At 38.2% G+C, this 17,431-nt stretch overlaps 1 protein-coding gene across 1 annotated transcript in view; it reads left to right on the top strand.

The window, feature by feature from the left end:
- PLCG2 (phospholipase C gamma 2) overlaps nt 1-17,431 on the top strand; it is a 66,107-nt gene that overhangs the window by 45,030 nt on the left and 3,646 nt on the right. Inside the window, exons 20-32 of the mRNA XM_055819194.1 lie at nt 678-858; nt 2,222-2,290; nt 3,517-3,626; nt 4,442-4,538; nt 5,458-5,524; nt 5,769-5,926; nt 8,563-8,665; nt 9,641-9,850; nt 10,443-10,588; nt 11,636-11,750; nt 12,943-13,110; nt 13,738-13,826; nt 17,200-17,384. Coding sequence (XP_055675169.1) covers nt 678-858; nt 2,222-2,290; nt 3,517-3,626; nt 4,442-4,538; nt 5,458-5,524; nt 5,769-5,926; nt 8,563-8,665; nt 9,641-9,850; nt 10,443-10,588; nt 11,636-11,750; nt 12,943-13,110; nt 13,738-13,826; nt 17,200-17,384 — 1,698 coding nt within the window. The remainder of the gene's footprint in view (nt 1-677; nt 859-2,221; nt 2,291-3,516; nt 3,627-4,441; nt 4,539-5,457; nt 5,525-5,768; nt 5,927-8,562; nt 8,666-9,640; nt 9,851-10,442; nt 10,589-11,635; nt 11,751-12,942; nt 13,111-13,737; nt 13,827-17,199; nt 17,385-17,431) is intronic.

Genomic DNA, 17,431 nt, shown 5'->3' with positions numbered 1-17,431 from the left:
ATTTCCCCAGCCCCCTGTGTACTTTGGTTTGAAGCTTTCTGCTGTTACCGAGGTGGATATTGTAACAACTTGAGCTGCAGCACCTTGATAAAACCATTTAACAGTGAGGAAAACAAGAAGTACTGAAACTTCAGCAGCTTGAAAAGGATGCAGGGGTATTCTGTGGGTGGGACAGTTATCAGTGGATGGCTTTACTTTTATCAGTGCAAGCACAAGCCTTGTGTTTAAACATAAGAGATTATTATTATTATTATTCAAAATTGGCTTCTGTAGTTAACAAAATGATTGTAGGGAAGAGGCAGCTACTTGTTTTGAGCAGAGTGTGTCTGTCACTTAGGGACAGTGGTAGATCAGCAATGGATTCCAGAGGGACTCTCGGTCTGATCAGAGACATTTGTGTTAGTATGAAGGTGACAGAATACCTGTCTGTAGGGGGAAAAAATAAGGAAATTTAATCTAAGCAAAAGCATGGATTTATACCAAGGCCCTGTATATTGTAGAAAAGCGAGAATGTCTTTTTGTGAATTTAATCAGGCAACTAGAATTCAGTTTGAATAAACGAGGCTTTGGAAGAGGGAGAAATTATTTGACCTGATTAAGTTGCACAAAGTAATTCTGGTTTAGTTTTAGCACTGCAAGTACCAATCCCTTTTACAGCACCTGCGCTTGTTTCACAGAGCGGAGGGGAAGGTGAAGCACTTCCGAATTCAGCAGGAAGGTCGGCATTTTGTGCTTGGAACTTCAGCCTATTTTGAGAGTTTAGTGGAACTGGTAACGTACTATGAGAAGCATCCACTGTACAGGAAAATGAAATTGCGTTACCCGGTGACCGAGGAGCTGCTGGAGCGCTACAGCGTGGTAAGCGGTGGTCTTCGTACGAGTGCTGGTTGCTGTAGCAGGTGGAGATCTAGACCTGGGGGTGCTGCATTTCATTCTGGCTGTGGTAGACCTTTGGGGGAGGTTAAGCAGCTAGTTTTCTTATCTGTGAAACTGAGATGGTTATACTGACTTCTCTTACAAAGGTTTTGAGATATGTGAAGGGAAGAGCTTCATCTTATCTTTGATTACAGGTCAACTCTTGCCTTATGATTTGATTAGGAAAGCTACTATGTGAAATGGGGGATTGTTGCTCTGCGAAAACAAGTTTGTGATAATAGCGTTGCCTGAAATTGGTCTTGTCTTCCATTGCTGGATTGGACAGAGATCTTAAAATGGTTGTGCAGTTGCCATTTGCTAAGTGTTTCTGAAAAAAGGGAAATATTCTGCTGTGCCTCTCACTGTGGACCACACTGGAGTCATCTCAGGGAGGGTGTCCAACTGCCTTTTGTGGTAAAAAGTGAGAGGTATCTCTGAAGGCTTACTCTTTGAGATAAGCATGAGGAAATGTTTCCAAGAGATACTTGTCTCTGCCTGTTGACTACTCTAGGAGCCTGGATAATTAGTTTAGGATAGAAGCCTACTTTCTGGATGGATGTGTTTCATGAAGAGAGAGCTTTGCTGAGGCAACTGGCTTTTGGAAAGCCTAAGATGCTGTCTTCAAATATATGTCTGTTAGAAGCTGCAGGAAAAACTTGTCTGGCGTGTTTGAGGAAATGAAAATGTGATGCATTTGTTTTTTGGGGGTTTTTTTGTGTTGTTGGTGTTCTGTTTTGTTTTGGTTTGGGGTTTTTTTTTTTTTCTTTTTTCTTCCTGGGGAGATTAAAAGGGACTGAAAAGATTGTAGACCTCAGGAGTATTTTATAATGTTGCCTATAGCTAAGGTTCTGTATCCTAGGACCAGGTCTGAATGGGAACACAAGGAAAGAATAAAATGAAAAAAATTACTGTGTATATTGTTTAAGAATTTTTATCTAATAGTGAAACCGATACTGGAACTAAAGTACTGTAACACAGAAATCTTAAGTATAGATATTGTCCTCCCTGATTGCACGTAGAAGGGTACTCACAATCTCAAAGTTATTTGACTGATTGAAATACTTTTGTGAGGTATTGCTGTTTCATTGTGTTTTACTGTTCATTAAACTGGCATAGGTTAAATAACAAACTCATGTTCAGCTATAGAAATAAGCATAACATAGGTGTTGGGCTTCACTCTTCTGTTTGCCTGTGTATTGTCAGAAAGGTGGTTTTGGCAGTGAATGTTCTATCAACATTAAGTGCTTCCATAATTTTTGATTCCCATAGCTTCATCATATTTTTTTTTCCTTCTTCCTGTTTTTAGGAAAAAGATATTAACTCCCTCTATGATGTCAAGATGTATGTGGAACCCAGTGAAATCACTCCTACAGTGGTATGCTTAAAGAGAGATACTTGCACTTACCACAGACTTCTGAAAATTATGAGACTTGATTTCCCGTTAGCAGTAATGAAAAGGATAATTGAGAGCATTAGGCTGACTGACTTATGGGGGGCTGGACAGTAGAAATTTATAGGGCATGACTTCTTTTCTAGCATCTCTTTAAAATTTGTGCCCCATGTTTTCTTGTGTGCACATCCTGTATTGATTCATCCATATTGGAAGTCTGGGCACTTTTTGCTATTGAGTCTGCGGAGGTGGTTTGATACGCATGCTGATGCAGGTATGCCCCCAATTTAAATAACCTATGAGAAGATTCAATCTGAGAAGGCCAAATCTTCACGGAAAGAAAGTACATTTAAATCCTAAGTGTTCATGTCTGTATGTGTGTGTGTTTATGTGTTTATGAGCACTGTTACTTGTGCACAAAATTATTGCAGTTCCGTTATCAGCGAACATGGCTTGCATGCACAAATAGGTGCAGTAATTATTTATGTACTTTCTGTATAAAAATGGTGTCTTTGGTTTATTAATGAGTAATTAAAGTTTGTCGTCTTTTAAAATATATATGTTTTGAAAACAAGAGGCACAGCAAACATCTGCTTCTCTCTAATTCTTGTTAGGGCCTGCCTACTTGTAATTTCTCATAAAAGTTCACCTACTTGTAAATTTTGTGGCTGTAATTCTTTTTAGTCTTTTGAGACAATGAATTTGCACTGCTGATGAAGCATTTGGGTATAGTAAATTCAAGATTAAAAAATTGCTTGTCCTGCTAAAACTGCTTGTTTTCCTAAAGGAAATGTGACCAGCAGGTTAGCTGACGTGGCTTTGAAGTGGAAGGTTTGTAGGCATCTAAGCCTACAAACTCCAACTGTGTATGTATGTATGTTATGAAGATTGAGGATTGATATTTCAGTGTGGTTTTCTTTTTTTTTTTTTACCTTACAGTAATTATGTTGCAGCACCCACAAAAAGAAAGATACTTTTTTTTTGCTTTTGCTTTTTTTTCAAGCTCATACTTGAAGGCTAGCCGTTAAGTAGCATCACTTGCTTCCACCGATAGATGTCACTCTGGAACTTTAGGATTGTTTTCTAAGCTTCATAACAAAAAAAGGGATCCAATCCCCCTTCTTTTATTTTTTTTTTTTTTAAGATTGCATTATTGATTATTTTGTGACCTGTCCCCCTAGAATGACCCTCTTGCTCTGTTTCTCTTCAAGCCTCAGAGAACAGTGAAAGCCTTATATGACTACAGAGCCAAAAGAAGTGATGAATTGAGCTTCTCTCGAGGAGCTTTAATTCATAATGTCACGAAGGAAACTGGAGGCTGGTAAGGACAAAGATTCCTCATAGGAGAACTTCTGGTGACTTACTAGATGAAGGGAACAGTTGAGCTTTGCGTAGTAGTTTTTAAAAACTTTGCTTGTCTGATTGCTGCTTATTAACTGTGACCCTATAAATCTTAATGCCAGGATATTTTTAAAAAACACAACCACCCACCCTCATCCTCAAATGTCCTTTCATGTCTTTTCCATTTTTCTGTCCTAAAACAATAACCTCAGCCTACAGAACCTCTACAGCCCAGTGTATCCAGTATTTTTCCTTTACTGCATTCATCCTTCCCAAACACTTGTGTATTCTAGGAAGCCACGAATCTATTACCATTGTTATCATTGCTCTGTTTCTTTCCTTGCTCTGCTAAATACTTCTCAGGAATCAAACCCACCTTTTTTAGTGATCTGTTCAGTCGCTTTTCATAAGAGGTTTTCTTTCTTAGCTGGTTTGTAAATTGCTTGGAAAGCTTGGGAATCTAATGTTTCCCTGTAGTTTTTGCAGGGTAATCAACCACATAATAGTATTTTTAGTACTGGAAGGGGAAAAAGCCTCTTAAGTCATTAATTGCAGTTTACAGTAACTGTAATCCCTCTGAAATCATCTGTTACTACAGTTAATGATCACTTTGTTAGAGCTTTTAGCTGCTTCATCACTTATATTTTGGTGATAGCCAGCTAGACAAGCTAGTAAGGGGTATTAATGACTAATTTCTTGGGGATTATTGCTTCATTAATGGCTAACAGAAGCTCTTTAACTATTTTTATTTATATATATATATATATACACACACACTTTTCTTTTTCAATTCAGGTGGAAGGGGGATTATGGAGAAAAAGTCCAACACTATTTTCCATCTAATTATGTTGAAGACCTGTCATCTGATAACTCTGCTGAACTTGAAAGCCAGGTGAGGGTTAAGGTTTGTCCACTACGTTTCCCTAGCAGATACTACCTCCTGGAAGTGGAAGTCTGGTTTATAGAACCATGACTCTATGTGCTGTGATTGAGAGAACACAGAATAGAGAAATGAATGCATTCTTCACTGTTCTCTGCTGCTGAATATTTTTGTCAGGACATTCCTCAGAGAAAACTGCTTAAGGAGACAGCTGATTTGGTGGGGTTTTAGGAGATTTTAATGGTTTCCTGGTAATGAAAATCATACCAGTTAAGATTTTTTCAGATAGTTTGGCTAAACTATAACATGCCTTAAACTTTTAACTACTTTTAACTAGTTTGCCTGTATAATTACTGCTTTAATATTTGCAAATAAGAAAACTATGTGGCCAAACAAATCTTATTAGCCATTTCAGACTCCATTATTAAGTTTTTATGCATGACTAACCCAGTGCTGTTTGTCAAAAATATCTAAAAATCTAGTCCAGAGTCTTGGACAAAGTTCGCTTCAACAAAAGTAAACAAAACTCCATAATAAACAGTTTTAACATTTTTGAGTTTTAAAAAGAAAACATTGAATTCTTTTGATGTTCTGAAACACTTCCAATGACTTTCCAGGCATCTTTGGAGGAAAACAGATGTATTGGATTTCCTCCCCCGGTCATTGCAGCCTTAAACAGGCTTGAAAAATGAGCAATTGTGTCAGTACAGAAGCTGCACTCCTCATTTTGACTACTCTCACTACAGAGATTCTCCTGTGTTTCTCAAAATGAGAGATTCTTGATATGGAAAAAAGCTTTTAAAATTTATAGTGGGCGTGCTTTCAGTGAAACTGAAATTAGATTTAATGGTACATGTTTATTATTTGTTAATGTCCTGTGCATATTCATGCAACGTGAGATTTAGGGTCGGATTTAACTCATGTTTTTCAGATTATTGAGGACAATCCATTAGGCTCTCTGTGTCGTGGCATACTGGTACTCAATACATACAACGTTGGTAGGTATTTTCTGATGCTTATGCACAGACTCTTAAGCTTTCTGTGGTTGAGTAGACTCTTCTATGTTTAGCAGGAAAAATTGTTGTTTGTTTTTTAAACAAAACACCTACTTGTATTAGTGTCCTGGAGTTTCATCATATTAATTGTATTAGCTGTATTAACTGTTGCAATAAATCAAGAGTGACAGCTTAGAAGAACTGTTAGATTTTAGGATAAATTTCTTGCTACTGTGTTGCCTAACAGTGAAAATGCCCCAAGGAAAACACAAAAAGCCTTTTGTCTTCATTCTGGAACCTAAGAATCTAGAAGATCCATGTGTTGAGTTTGCAACTGATAAAGTAGAAGAACTCTTTGAATGGTACCAAAGTATCCGTGAAATCACTTGGAAAACTACAGAAGAGGTATTGTTAAAAATCTGTCTATTGTTTTTTTATAGTGGACTGCTATGAATTTACAATAGGATTTGTCTTTAACTGCCATCCAATGCTAAATGTTTCCAACACGTGGTTCTTCACTCTCTTGCATATTGCTGTTTGTTGGTTCATTTTATTGATACTGTGAATCTTATTCCCTAAAATCTTTTGGGAATGGTACCAGTGTTTTATATAAATTTATGTTAACAAGAGTTTTTCAGCAGAGTACTGCGTGTGTTGCACCCAGCACCTCAGTGTGCTTAGTAGTACAAAGTAGATACCATTATAATTTTACATCTAGTTACACTGATTTAATCCTAGCATTAAGCAGAAGAAACTCAGATCTCAGACTGTTCTGTTCAGAGCTGTGAATCCACTAGTGAGTATATGTGAAATCTGAGCTGCCTTTGCCTAAACTCTTCTTAATCCTGTGTACTAACTCTGTTTTCCAGTGAATGCAGTGGCGCTAGTAGGGAATTGTTTGGCTAATATAATACTTTATCTATTTGTAACCAATAGGCATATTCTAGATTTACCAGACCTTCAATAGTAGTATTTCCAAATTCTTGCCTAAAGATTAAAAGATTCTGCCTAAGTTGAGCTTCTACATCCCATCCCTCTATAAGTACTGCCACTGAAAGACATTCTTCAGGACTTGCTTTTTGTGTTTTGATGTATTAATTTACCTCCCAGTCATCTTTTCTAGTATTTTAGAAGTCTTTGACATGACCAAAAAGCCCTTACAATGACTATGCTTAAGTATACTCTTTCCTTTGTTGCTTTTATTGACTTTTTATTTTTAAGTGGGTGATATGAGTGATGGAAAATGTGTTTCAGTATCATGTTGTCTCATGCTGTTTATCTGTCATCTGGAGTGGTAATGCTCGGAGGGTCACGATAATCCTATTTATAGCAGGCAAGTTGGCGTTTCAAGCAGAGGACTACAAATTCAGCAAGGGAAGAACCAACAGGAGCTGTTGACCTATTGTTGGGGGAGGAGAGATATGGTTCTTATGCCAGGCTTTCATTTAGAAGTAAAAACGAGAAAAAGAGAAACATGACCTAGAAGAAGTGTCTCTAAATGGAATGTTTCTTATGGTACAACAATGGCTCTTCAGGAGCTTGTACGGTTAGGGAAGTATTAAACACTCTGTGTTCAAAGATGCTTTAAAACTCATCAGGAATCAGTCAGGAGGCTTTTCTCACAGTGTGACCTCTAGAAAGTTCACATGATAGACTACTGCATGAGGAGGGGAGAATGATGAGGAAACGCCCTTTTGCCAGTACAGTTAACTGGCTGAATTTTGGGGAAGGAAAAAGATTAGTGAATCAACAGTATGCTACAATATGATACAGGTTTTTTATGACTTCATTCTTGGGCTGTGTCCAGTATACAGAAAAAGTAAAACTAAGCTTCATGTATCTTGTCATCTCTGCTTAATACTGACACTTGCCCTGCTCCTAGGGATGGTTGTTCATTGCTAGCTCTCCTACTTGGTATCACTAGAGGGTTATGTCTAAAGATGAGCTCATGGCATCCAGAAGTGGTCCTTTGCTATTTGGAGCTCTGATTTCTGTTGGGCAGTGTCTGGGAAACCATGGTGGATCATTTAGTACAATGAGGTTTTGTATGGCTCTCTCCCAAGGTTATTTCCAAGTCTAAACATCGTATTCCTCCTTACTTTTCTTAGACTTTAATGTATGATCTCTGGTTCAGTAAAACATTCTGGAAACCCATGGCTCCCTAGCTCTGATTTTCATTCCTTTTCAGTTAGTCTTCTGAGGGAATTCTTTTGGAAGACTTCCTAATTGCTGCTGCTTCATAACCTCTTGTGCCAAAGCTAATCGCTGTTCAGTACAGGACTCTTTAATGTGTTTTATCCTGTAATTGCTTCTTATGTCTGAAAAGCCTCCAGCACAAATGTCTCCACTCAGGATGAGTCTTGCTGATTTCAGTAATTCCCAGTCTCTGGTTGCAGGGACTGTTGCTCAGTTTTCACAGAGCAGGTGCTTGCAAACATGCTGGGTTTATTATTGGTGATGACAACAAGATTACACATTATTTTCTATACGTAACATTATTGGTTTGGTGCACAAATAGAAAACTACAGGAATGATGCTCATAGGGTTTGAATTTAGCAGTTTGGGAGTTACTAACAAGTCTTAAGTCCTGCTCAGGATTGTAAATAAAGAGACACTTCAGTACCCTTTGCATTTTTTCTGCATACATTTGCATTTATATGAGGTTGTAACTAAAACCGAGTAGAGCCACATTAAAATAATAAGAAAAAATAAAATCTTGCCAGGATTCTGAGAAGGACTGATTAGGGAAGCACTGAAACACTTACTTAAAAAAAAACCCCAACAAACCAACCCAAAACCCAACACAACAACCCCCCCAAAAAAACCCAACACAACTAAAACCCCAACCCATTTGGTTAGCCTGTTCTCTGAATTGGATCTTAAAAGTACATTTTAACTATGCAAGTGGCTATAAAGTATCAGATAGGAATCTGGGCAACAAAGAATGCATCGGCTTTGTCATTTCATTAGAGTATACCCTGGAGTTAGGGTACCATAATACTCAGTGTACCTGTAATCTAAAACTTTGTTATGTTTTACAGGAGAACAGGAGGAAATACTGGGAAAAGAATCAGTTGATTGCTATTGAATTATCTGATCTGGTAATCTACTGCAAGCCAACAAGCAAAACCAAGGACAATTTAGGTATTTCCTTTAATATTACACCTGAATTTTACCCTTTCTAGAATCTTTACAGATGTTAGTTGAAATTCTAGAACTGAAGATAAAATCTATCCTTTTTCTACTGGAAAATAAATTCTGCCTCACTTGTGCAGTTTTCAGTGGCACTTTGAAATTGTGCACTAGGGAACTTGATGCTATACAACAGTCACAAAAAACTTGTCACAAATTTCTAGCTAGTTAACTAGAGGCATGCTCTCGTAGGTGTCTTTCATGGGGAGGCTCACTAGTTACGTATCAATTGAATTTTTTGAGATGAAAAACTTAGGCTGAACACTTGCAATTTGTTTGTAAAAACCTTCAAAATGGATTTGCTGTGTATTATATAATTTTACTGTAAGAACCTGTTTGCCATTTATGTAAGCTATTGGAATGGTACATGGTTTCATCATATAAATGAGACCTGGGGTTTGTGTAAGTGCGGGTGTGGAATCTGACACTGAAATATGTACTACTTACTCCTTTTTTTCGTGTGTCATTGCTGCTGGAGAAGCCAGCAGATGTGCCCTCTTTCTTTAAGGTTCTTTGCAAATGTTTTTAATAAGCTGTCAGTGTGGTTAAGACATTATAATAATTATAGTAATTGTTTGAGGAATTGGGTAACCCTGGCTCATCCTTTCTTCTCCATATTTAAACCCAGAAAAAGATGTCTCATTTAAATATGTTATAGTGGTCAGAAGTACATTGTTAGCAATGATGAGATGAGACTATGACAATAGGCTCTTCTCTACCCTGTTGCAAAGCATGTGGCAGCAGGCATTTTTAACTTTCAGACTTGATGCTCAACCGATTTGCCATGTCTGCATGAGAATTGTGCCAATTATTGCATTAAAGGACAAAGTGAAACAAAGTAAAACAAAGTGTTAGTAGAAATGAAGTATAAATGTAGAGTTCTTTCTTTCTTTAGTAACCATTGCTTTTCCTCCTTACCTTGTCCAGAAAATCCTGATTTCAAAGAAATCCGTTCTTTTGTGGAAACTAAGGCAGAGAGTATTGTTAAGCAAAAGCCAGTTGAATTGTTGAAATACAACCTGAAGGGACTGACACGTGTCTATCCTAAAGGACAGAGGGTTGACTCGTCCAACTATGACCCATTTCGCCTCTGGCTCTGTGGCTCCCAGATGGTGGCCCTTAACTTCCAAACTCCAGGTAATATTCCCTTTAAAAAAGGATCTAATCCATCTTCCATTTCACCATAAACAAACCCCTTTCTGGCCTCTCTGCCGTTCTAGTTGCTGTGGCTGTCCTAGTTATTTGTACTTCCCTGAAGAAGGGATGTACAAGAACTAAAGTTTGGTTTTGAACATATGGATCACCTGTTCCCAAAGATCAGTCCCCAAAAGGCCTGTCTGAGCCTAACTAGCCCCCACACTCTAAAGTTTATTTCACCTTGATCTCTTTGTGATAAGCAAGCAGAGAGATTTACAGTAAGTTTCAAGTGGATGAACAGTTGTTCAGCCCCAAGGAAGGCTGTGCTTAACTTTATGCTAAGGGCCAGCTGGTTTATGACACGCTGATAGCAAACTAATTGTGAATGGAGATGGGCTTATCCGGATTAAAATTGGTGAGAAATGACCTGTCAGGTTCAGTTACTGAAGGGAACAGTCTTCCAACTTCTCTTCCCAGCTCTTTCTGATAAAGTGGCCACCAGAAGGAATTAGAGAGGAGCCATTAGTCTGGTACTTCCTTAGTGTTATTCAAGTGGGGATCTTCTGTTGTGACTCTTTAACTCTCTCCCTAGATAAATACATGCAATTGAACCATGCCTTGTTTTCACTTAATGGACGCACTGGCTATGTTCTGCAGCCAGAGAGCATGCGAAATGAAGAGTATGACCCAATGCCAAATGACTCGAAGAGGAAATTGCAGATGATTATGACAGTGAGGGTAAATCTCTTTTGTAAATTATGTTTTTTACAAGTCATAAATATCTATAAAACTAAAAATAAAGCTATTATGTTTCAGAGCAAGATCTGACAGATTGTCAAAATACTGTTTCTAAATGTCAGTGTGTTTGAGAATAAAACTAATTTCACTGGTTCCTGAAAAGAAATATGTATTTTCAGCATGCTAATGAAACAAATGCTATAGGACTGAAAACACAATCCTGGGATGATTTTGTATAATTGCTAATAAAAATTCCAAATTAACTAACTTGCATTTCCAATCTATTGACTTCTCAATAGGAAGATCCTGTTGAAGATTGGTTAGCAGCAGATGAACTAGTTCAGAGATTTCCAGTGTGGGAGAAAGATACTTGTAATGAAAAACAGAAACTAAGCATTAAAAATAATGAGTTGATCCCTCCCTTCATCATATTTAGTACACTGTGACTTAATCAGAGTGTCATTATCATTTTTCATGGGGAGATGGGTTTATAATTTGAAAATTATGCCATGTTGTCATCTGGTGCCAAACAGGAATTGAACTTGTTTCTGTTCTCAGTTGCTATACATTAAGAGATGTCCTTTAAAAATACATTTTCTGAGAAAGAAGAAACACTTGAACTGCTTCTCAGTACAGTTTACAGAAGAGGTCAACAGGGGCTGTGAATGTGCCTGTCATAAATAGATATGTAATAAATGAATAAAGGAATGTCATAAAGTAGATATGTAATAAAGACTGAGGAAATGTAACAAAATTTACATTACAGGCCTGGTCTGGAACTCCATACTGTGTGTAATGAATGTCAGCTACAGTATCTTACAATGAAAATCATTGGGTTACCCAAACAATGTTGAGATATTATTACTGCTGTCACCGATAGTATGTTTAATACATGCAAACATATTCAAGAGAAGGGAGTGTGTATTTTATGCATATTCTTCTGGACTTCACCCCTACCCCCTCTAGTTCTGTAGGCTGTCCTCCGTACAGAAATAACGGCGCTAAGTTTCCTTTGGAGGTGGTTATAATTTACAGTTGCTTTTGCAGGTTTTAGGTGCTCGTCATCTCCCTAAACCCGGTAGAAGCATCGCTTGTCCCTTTGTAGAAGTAGAAATTTGTGGGGCTGAATACGATAACAGCAAATTCAAGACAACAGTTGTGAGTGAGTATCTGCAGTTTTCGGTGTTGTAGGGATATGGTTATATTTCCAGTGTCTTTAAATATAGTGGGTGGAGGGTGACCATGAGTTTGTAACTGGCCAGCAACATGTACAGGGAGGAATAAGTTAATTGCTCTGGACTGGTGAGTCATACAGTAGTATTCTTTTGCTTGCCTCAGGGCCAATTTTGGGAAACTTTATTGTATATCAAATTCAGAAAAAAAAATACTGTTGCAATTTGTAAAGAAAATTCGGTTGTGTTTTTTGCCTATGCATGTTTCTCTATTTGCATATTTTAAGAAAGTGCTGAAAGGGCCTCCAACAGTGCTAGTCAGTTCCCAAAAGTCTGGCCCAAAGGGGGAGTTCCTACTGTGAGATCTAGACTATGTTTATTTAAACTTGGCTTCTAAGACTGAGACAGCTCGGGTATACAGGGCTGTAAAGTAGCATAACTGGCAGTGCAATAGAGGTTTGATCAAAGCTCACGCCTGGTGAGTTCTGGGTGAAGGATGTGTGTTCGTGTGTACATGAGCTTCATTTAAGTGCACTGAAGTGGGAGAGTATCTCAGCCCCTTGATATTTCACCATTTAATATTTCTGGATGCAGCAGTGTTCCTCTAGTAAACAAGAGGCTTTGGTTTTAATTATCCAAACCATCGATACCAGTGGAAAATAAAGACAGAATCAGGAGCAGAATGTGCATTGTGGTTCATCAGTACTTCAGAGAGGAGGATTGATTTTAACTTTTTGTGGGAAGTGACCAAGATTTTAGAGAGCAAACTTCCTGGCTGTGTCACATGTACCAAATTACTTGGTGTTTTATTAAGAATTGGGCCGTTGTACTTCAGTGTTCCCAGTGCTTTTCATGCTTGTACTCTGATACAGAGCATGAGGCTTATGAATATGAGCAATGAAATAGCTTCTTTCTTTTACAAATACATGTCCAAGAAGGTTTTATATTTTTAAATACAAATAATACTTTTCTTCATGGATTTCTATCCCTGCCAAGTTTCCTCTTGTCTCCCTTCCCAAATAAACAAATACCAACCTTCTGAAGCAAGGTTACAAAAGGAGACGGATGGTAAATAGGATTTTTGGGCCTTCGTATCCCTAAAAAACGTCCTGGGATACATACCCATATGCGAGTGAAGGGAAGTTATTGCTTCATACTGCAAATGTTTCCTTTTCATTACAGATGACAATGGCCTTAATCCAGTTTGGGCACCCTGTCCAGAGCAAGTGAAATTTGAAGTTTATGATCCAAGTCTAGCATTTCTGCGCTTTGTTGTTTATGAGGAAGATATGTTCAGTGATCCCAATTTCTTAGCACATGCCACTTTCCCAATAAAAGGAATAAAATCAGGTGAGATCACTGGGTATAATAAGGGGCTAAGTCAGAAAAATGCTGTTCAGCATTTTTGCGTTGTGACTGCTCTCAGTAGAAGCTACAATGCGCCAAAGGCCAAGTGCTCTTTTGATGTGAGTTCTTTTAATGCATTGTTTGTTATGATACTGGGTATGTAGCGTGTAAGTATTTAAACCAATCCTTTCACCCACGTGAAATTCCTTCTTAAAAATTGAGATAGGAAAGCATTATGTAGAATAATTTGCACTGTCTTTACTACATACTCCATTTCAGCAACGGGGTTATGTGCTCTGAGTGAAATCTGGAAATATTCTTTTTCTGTTTTGGTGTCAGTGTATTTGTTTTGTTAATTATTTTAGATGTGGACCTATGTAGAGTAAGTTTTCTGCTTTCCTCTGCTTCTGGCTTTAGTTTTCAGGAGCGTGTGAAATCTGCGTTTCTCAGTCTTGCCATTCTTGCCTTTTGCTTCCCTGTAATTGTCATAGCAAAGCCCGCTCTCAACAGTGGAGCATTTGAGCGATGAAGAATCTGTTAGCCCTCAGGACTGTATGTACCATGTTGTAACTGCAGATGACCCTTTGCCTTGACTCTTAATTGTCCTTTCTATATGTTCCCCCTGGCCAGGTTTTAGATCAGTTCCTCTCAAGAATGGCTACAGTGAAGATATAGAGCTGGCCTCACTTCTGGTTCACTGTGAAATGCAACAAGTTCTGGTGAGTACCACTGGGCCTTTTTGTGCATGTTATCAGCTCTTTGTGAAAACCAGGAAATGAGGATTTAGTTTCCTGTTCTGTGTCGATGTGCTTTTGTCAGGCATTTCTGCAGGTACTGGGGAAGACCAGTAATGCCAGTTGAGTTACTCTCCCTCTGGGAGGACAGATTATGTAGCTGTTAAATAACACACTAACAAAGCCTTGTTACCTCCACTAGTTTTTGCTGTAATGGCATGGTCATAGTTTTCCCCTTTAACTGACTAATGCCATGCAAAGCTAGCTAAATTCAGCTTTGACTTCACAGAGTAATATTTTTTTTAAAGCTCCTACATAAAAAGAAATAACTTTAGGAAGAGAAGGCAGTAATTTCTCCCAGTATTTCATTAAAATAAACAACCCATCAGATAGAAGACATTCTGGTTCCTGCAGAAGTGTGAATCTGCTCTTCTCAGCCTCTCTCAAACACCTAGTTGAAGAATGAGTATTTTTAAACATGCAGGGGGGAAAAATAATGATGCGTTCTTGCTCATTAAGCCTGGCATTGAAGTGGCTGATCTGTGAACAGCATTTGTTGGTGTTCCAGAGATGTTGCTGTATATATTGATTTAAGCGGGATTATTCTCAGACTCTTATCTCAACAAGATTTTATGTAATTTAAATACACTGGTGTAGAGGCCGTGTGATGAAAGTTTAAAGATTCTTCTGGGAAGTGGGTATTTCAGGGTGCTTTCCTGTACCCTTCAGATTCAGAGAAAAAAGTAGTCCAACCTTTTATTTGTAGTCTTTTACAACCATTCAGGCTTACGTTGCAGTTCACACCAGTGTACCTGATTTTTCCTGATTAAAACACCAGCCTCAGCTAACTGTAAGTCATTATGTCTCTGGAGGGATTTGCACCTGCAGTTGCATACACTGAAATTGAAATTATGGAATTCAGTCACATGTTCCTTTACAGAGGACTGGCAGCCTTTTTCAAACATCCTTTGTCAAGGTTTTTACAAAGCCACCTTATAACACATGATGTAAAATAACTGTGTTTAATGACAGTGTTTGGCAGCCGTGGTCGGTTCCTTCTGTTGGCTAGCAAAGAGTCGTGAGAGCAGGACAGAGCTAGAAGCTGAGACCAAGCGTGTGTGTGTCTGTGTGTGTGTGTAAACAAGAGAGAAGATAACGTTTAAAAGGCTTGTATTTCACAGACACGAGGCTGATAGAGGAGGCCAGATAAACTGCTATTTTTTGGCTTGCTGCCTTTGAGAAACAACTTGCTGTTGCCTAATACGTTGAGCATAGACATCACTTGTAGATATATTGTGATTTCCTCCTGCCGTGGTTTCTCTTCAGAAATTCAGATCATCATTTGCCTGGGGCAGGAGTAGCTCTTAAACTGTGGCTCAGAGCAGCAGTATGCCTCCCCATCTGTCAGTACCAAGTCCTTTGACAGTAGCACATTTCGCACTCTTGAAGCCCCTTCTGTTTGTTAAGCCAAATGAAGATGCAGCACAACTCTGTATTTTTACACTGTCTGATGTCTCTGGGTGGTAACGCAGTGGCAGGAGAACTTTGAAAATTTTCCCTTGTGTTTGGCAGTCTGCAAGAAACCAAGACTTGCCATAGTTAATCAACTTCTAGAAGTCTGATTAACTTCTTTTGCCAGATCTATTCAAGAAGCATCTGAAAAGATCAAGGCTGTCTCCATCTGTTCTTCTGCCCGTAGCTTTAAATGATGACCCTCTATAAAATGATATAATTTAATAACAGGCCTGTTTATATACAGTGTCCATCTGCATACTCTTGGAGATGAAATACAGAATTATAAAAGGGGAATTACAGATGGCCTTGGAATTTCTTGGGAATAGAGAAGCAAGAATATTGTAGATGTAAGCATGCACATTTGTGAATTAAGTGGGGCCTTATGCAGGTTCTGTTGAAGTGAAATAGTTTTCTTGACACTGCAGAAATTGTACTACACTGAGGTGGTTGTTAGATTTAGGAATGTGTCTTATTTACTTGAAAATTGAGTTACTTGCTTCAGAAAGTGTGTGTATCTTTTCAGCGTTTTGTGATTACAGTCAGCCTCGATGGTGTATATATTTTAACGTAAAGATTGAAGTGGACGTTCTTAAATGGAGTTTTAAAGTCTAGCTTTGTGGATACATTTATTTACAAGAACAAATAGTAGTACATATGCATCTTGATTACACCTGCAACTTGGTAATTGGCAATCTGCTTTTCCCTTTGCGATTTGGGAATATAAAGTTCCTTCCCTTAAAAAATAATAATTAAAAAACGTTACTTTTAAAATCCTAATCAGCAGCATAGCACTGAGGCTGTTTCAGTTGCTTCAACCCATGCCTGGATAGGAATGTATTTCAGGAGGAAAAATGAGGTTTGGGAGAGGGTCTTGTTGCCCTAACTGAAACCTCTTGGGTACGCTGCTAACCGATCCATTTTCCTAGATCTGGACTGAGTGCAGAAGGAGGCAGTCTTATTTGTATGCCACCTCTGAAAATATTTGGATTTATTACATTTATTGATTGCATGTCATTTCTTGTAGGATGAGTATCTTGTTTTGCTGCTGATGTGAAAATTAAGACTTCAATCCTGCCAGTACTATTCCCCACTAGTAACTCTATAAAGGAGACAGCTTTTGCATCCAAAGTTTTGAAGTCGTGAAAGGGATCATCTTTATTTTATGCTTTGGAATATTTTAAGACCACCTACAACAACAGAAACTCAAACACTGCAGATTATTCTTCACTTAGTTCCTCTGCAAGTATTGAATTGCCATAGCTACATAGAAACACAGGCTCTGTCCCTCTTTCTTGGTCATCTGAGTACTTGCTGCTATTAGGGGTCCTACTTACGAGCCAGTATTTTGACCTGTAGTCTAGATTTCAATAGGAAAGCACCAGGACTGGTGGTATGTCATGCAGTACACAAATATGATGGAAGAGTAAAAAATTAAACCTTTTAAAAAGTATTTTTAAAATTTAGTGTGATAACCCATCATGATACACCATTTGCTGTCCTTTCCTCAACAGACTGACATGCTTTAGTGGGGAAAAATATTCTAGTGGAAGTGTTCAGGTTGTGCACGTTTCACGACTTGCGCTGGAATAATCCCTGCTGCCCCTGTTAGGGGATATAGCTGGCCATTTTGTTAGGCTGAGGGGTTTTTTTTCGTGCTTTCTGAGTTAGGTTTTTTTTTCCCGTAAACATTCCAGAAATATCTTATGAAACTAATTTTATAAAACGTTCTATAAAGCTAATGGAATGTGTTTAGGAAAACAAAAGAATCCCCCTAACTGTTGATTCTGTGTCATTTTGGGTATGTGTCTTACGAGTTACATTGAATCCAATTATTATTTTGAAGGAAAGTGAAGAAGAACTTTATTCCTCATGTCGGCAACTTCGGAAGCGCCAGGAGGAGCTTAATAACCAGCTGTTCCTCTACGACACCCATATGAATTTAAGGAATCCTAACAGAGATGCTATATTAAAAGAATTCAGTGTGAATGAACACAAACTACAGATATACCAAGAGACGTGCAACCGCAGGTGGGTTGATTATCATTCTCCTTTCTAAGGCAACTCTATCTAGACAT

Source organism: Falco peregrinus, chromosome 14 (genome assembly GCF_023634155.1).
Source record: "Falco peregrinus isolate bFalPer1 chromosome 14, bFalPer1.pri, whole genome shotgun sequence".
Lineage (NCBI taxonomy): Eukaryota > Metazoa > Chordata > Aves > Falconiformes > Falconidae > Falco > Falco peregrinus.
This window is presented reverse-complemented; position numbering and strand designations above follow the sequence as displayed.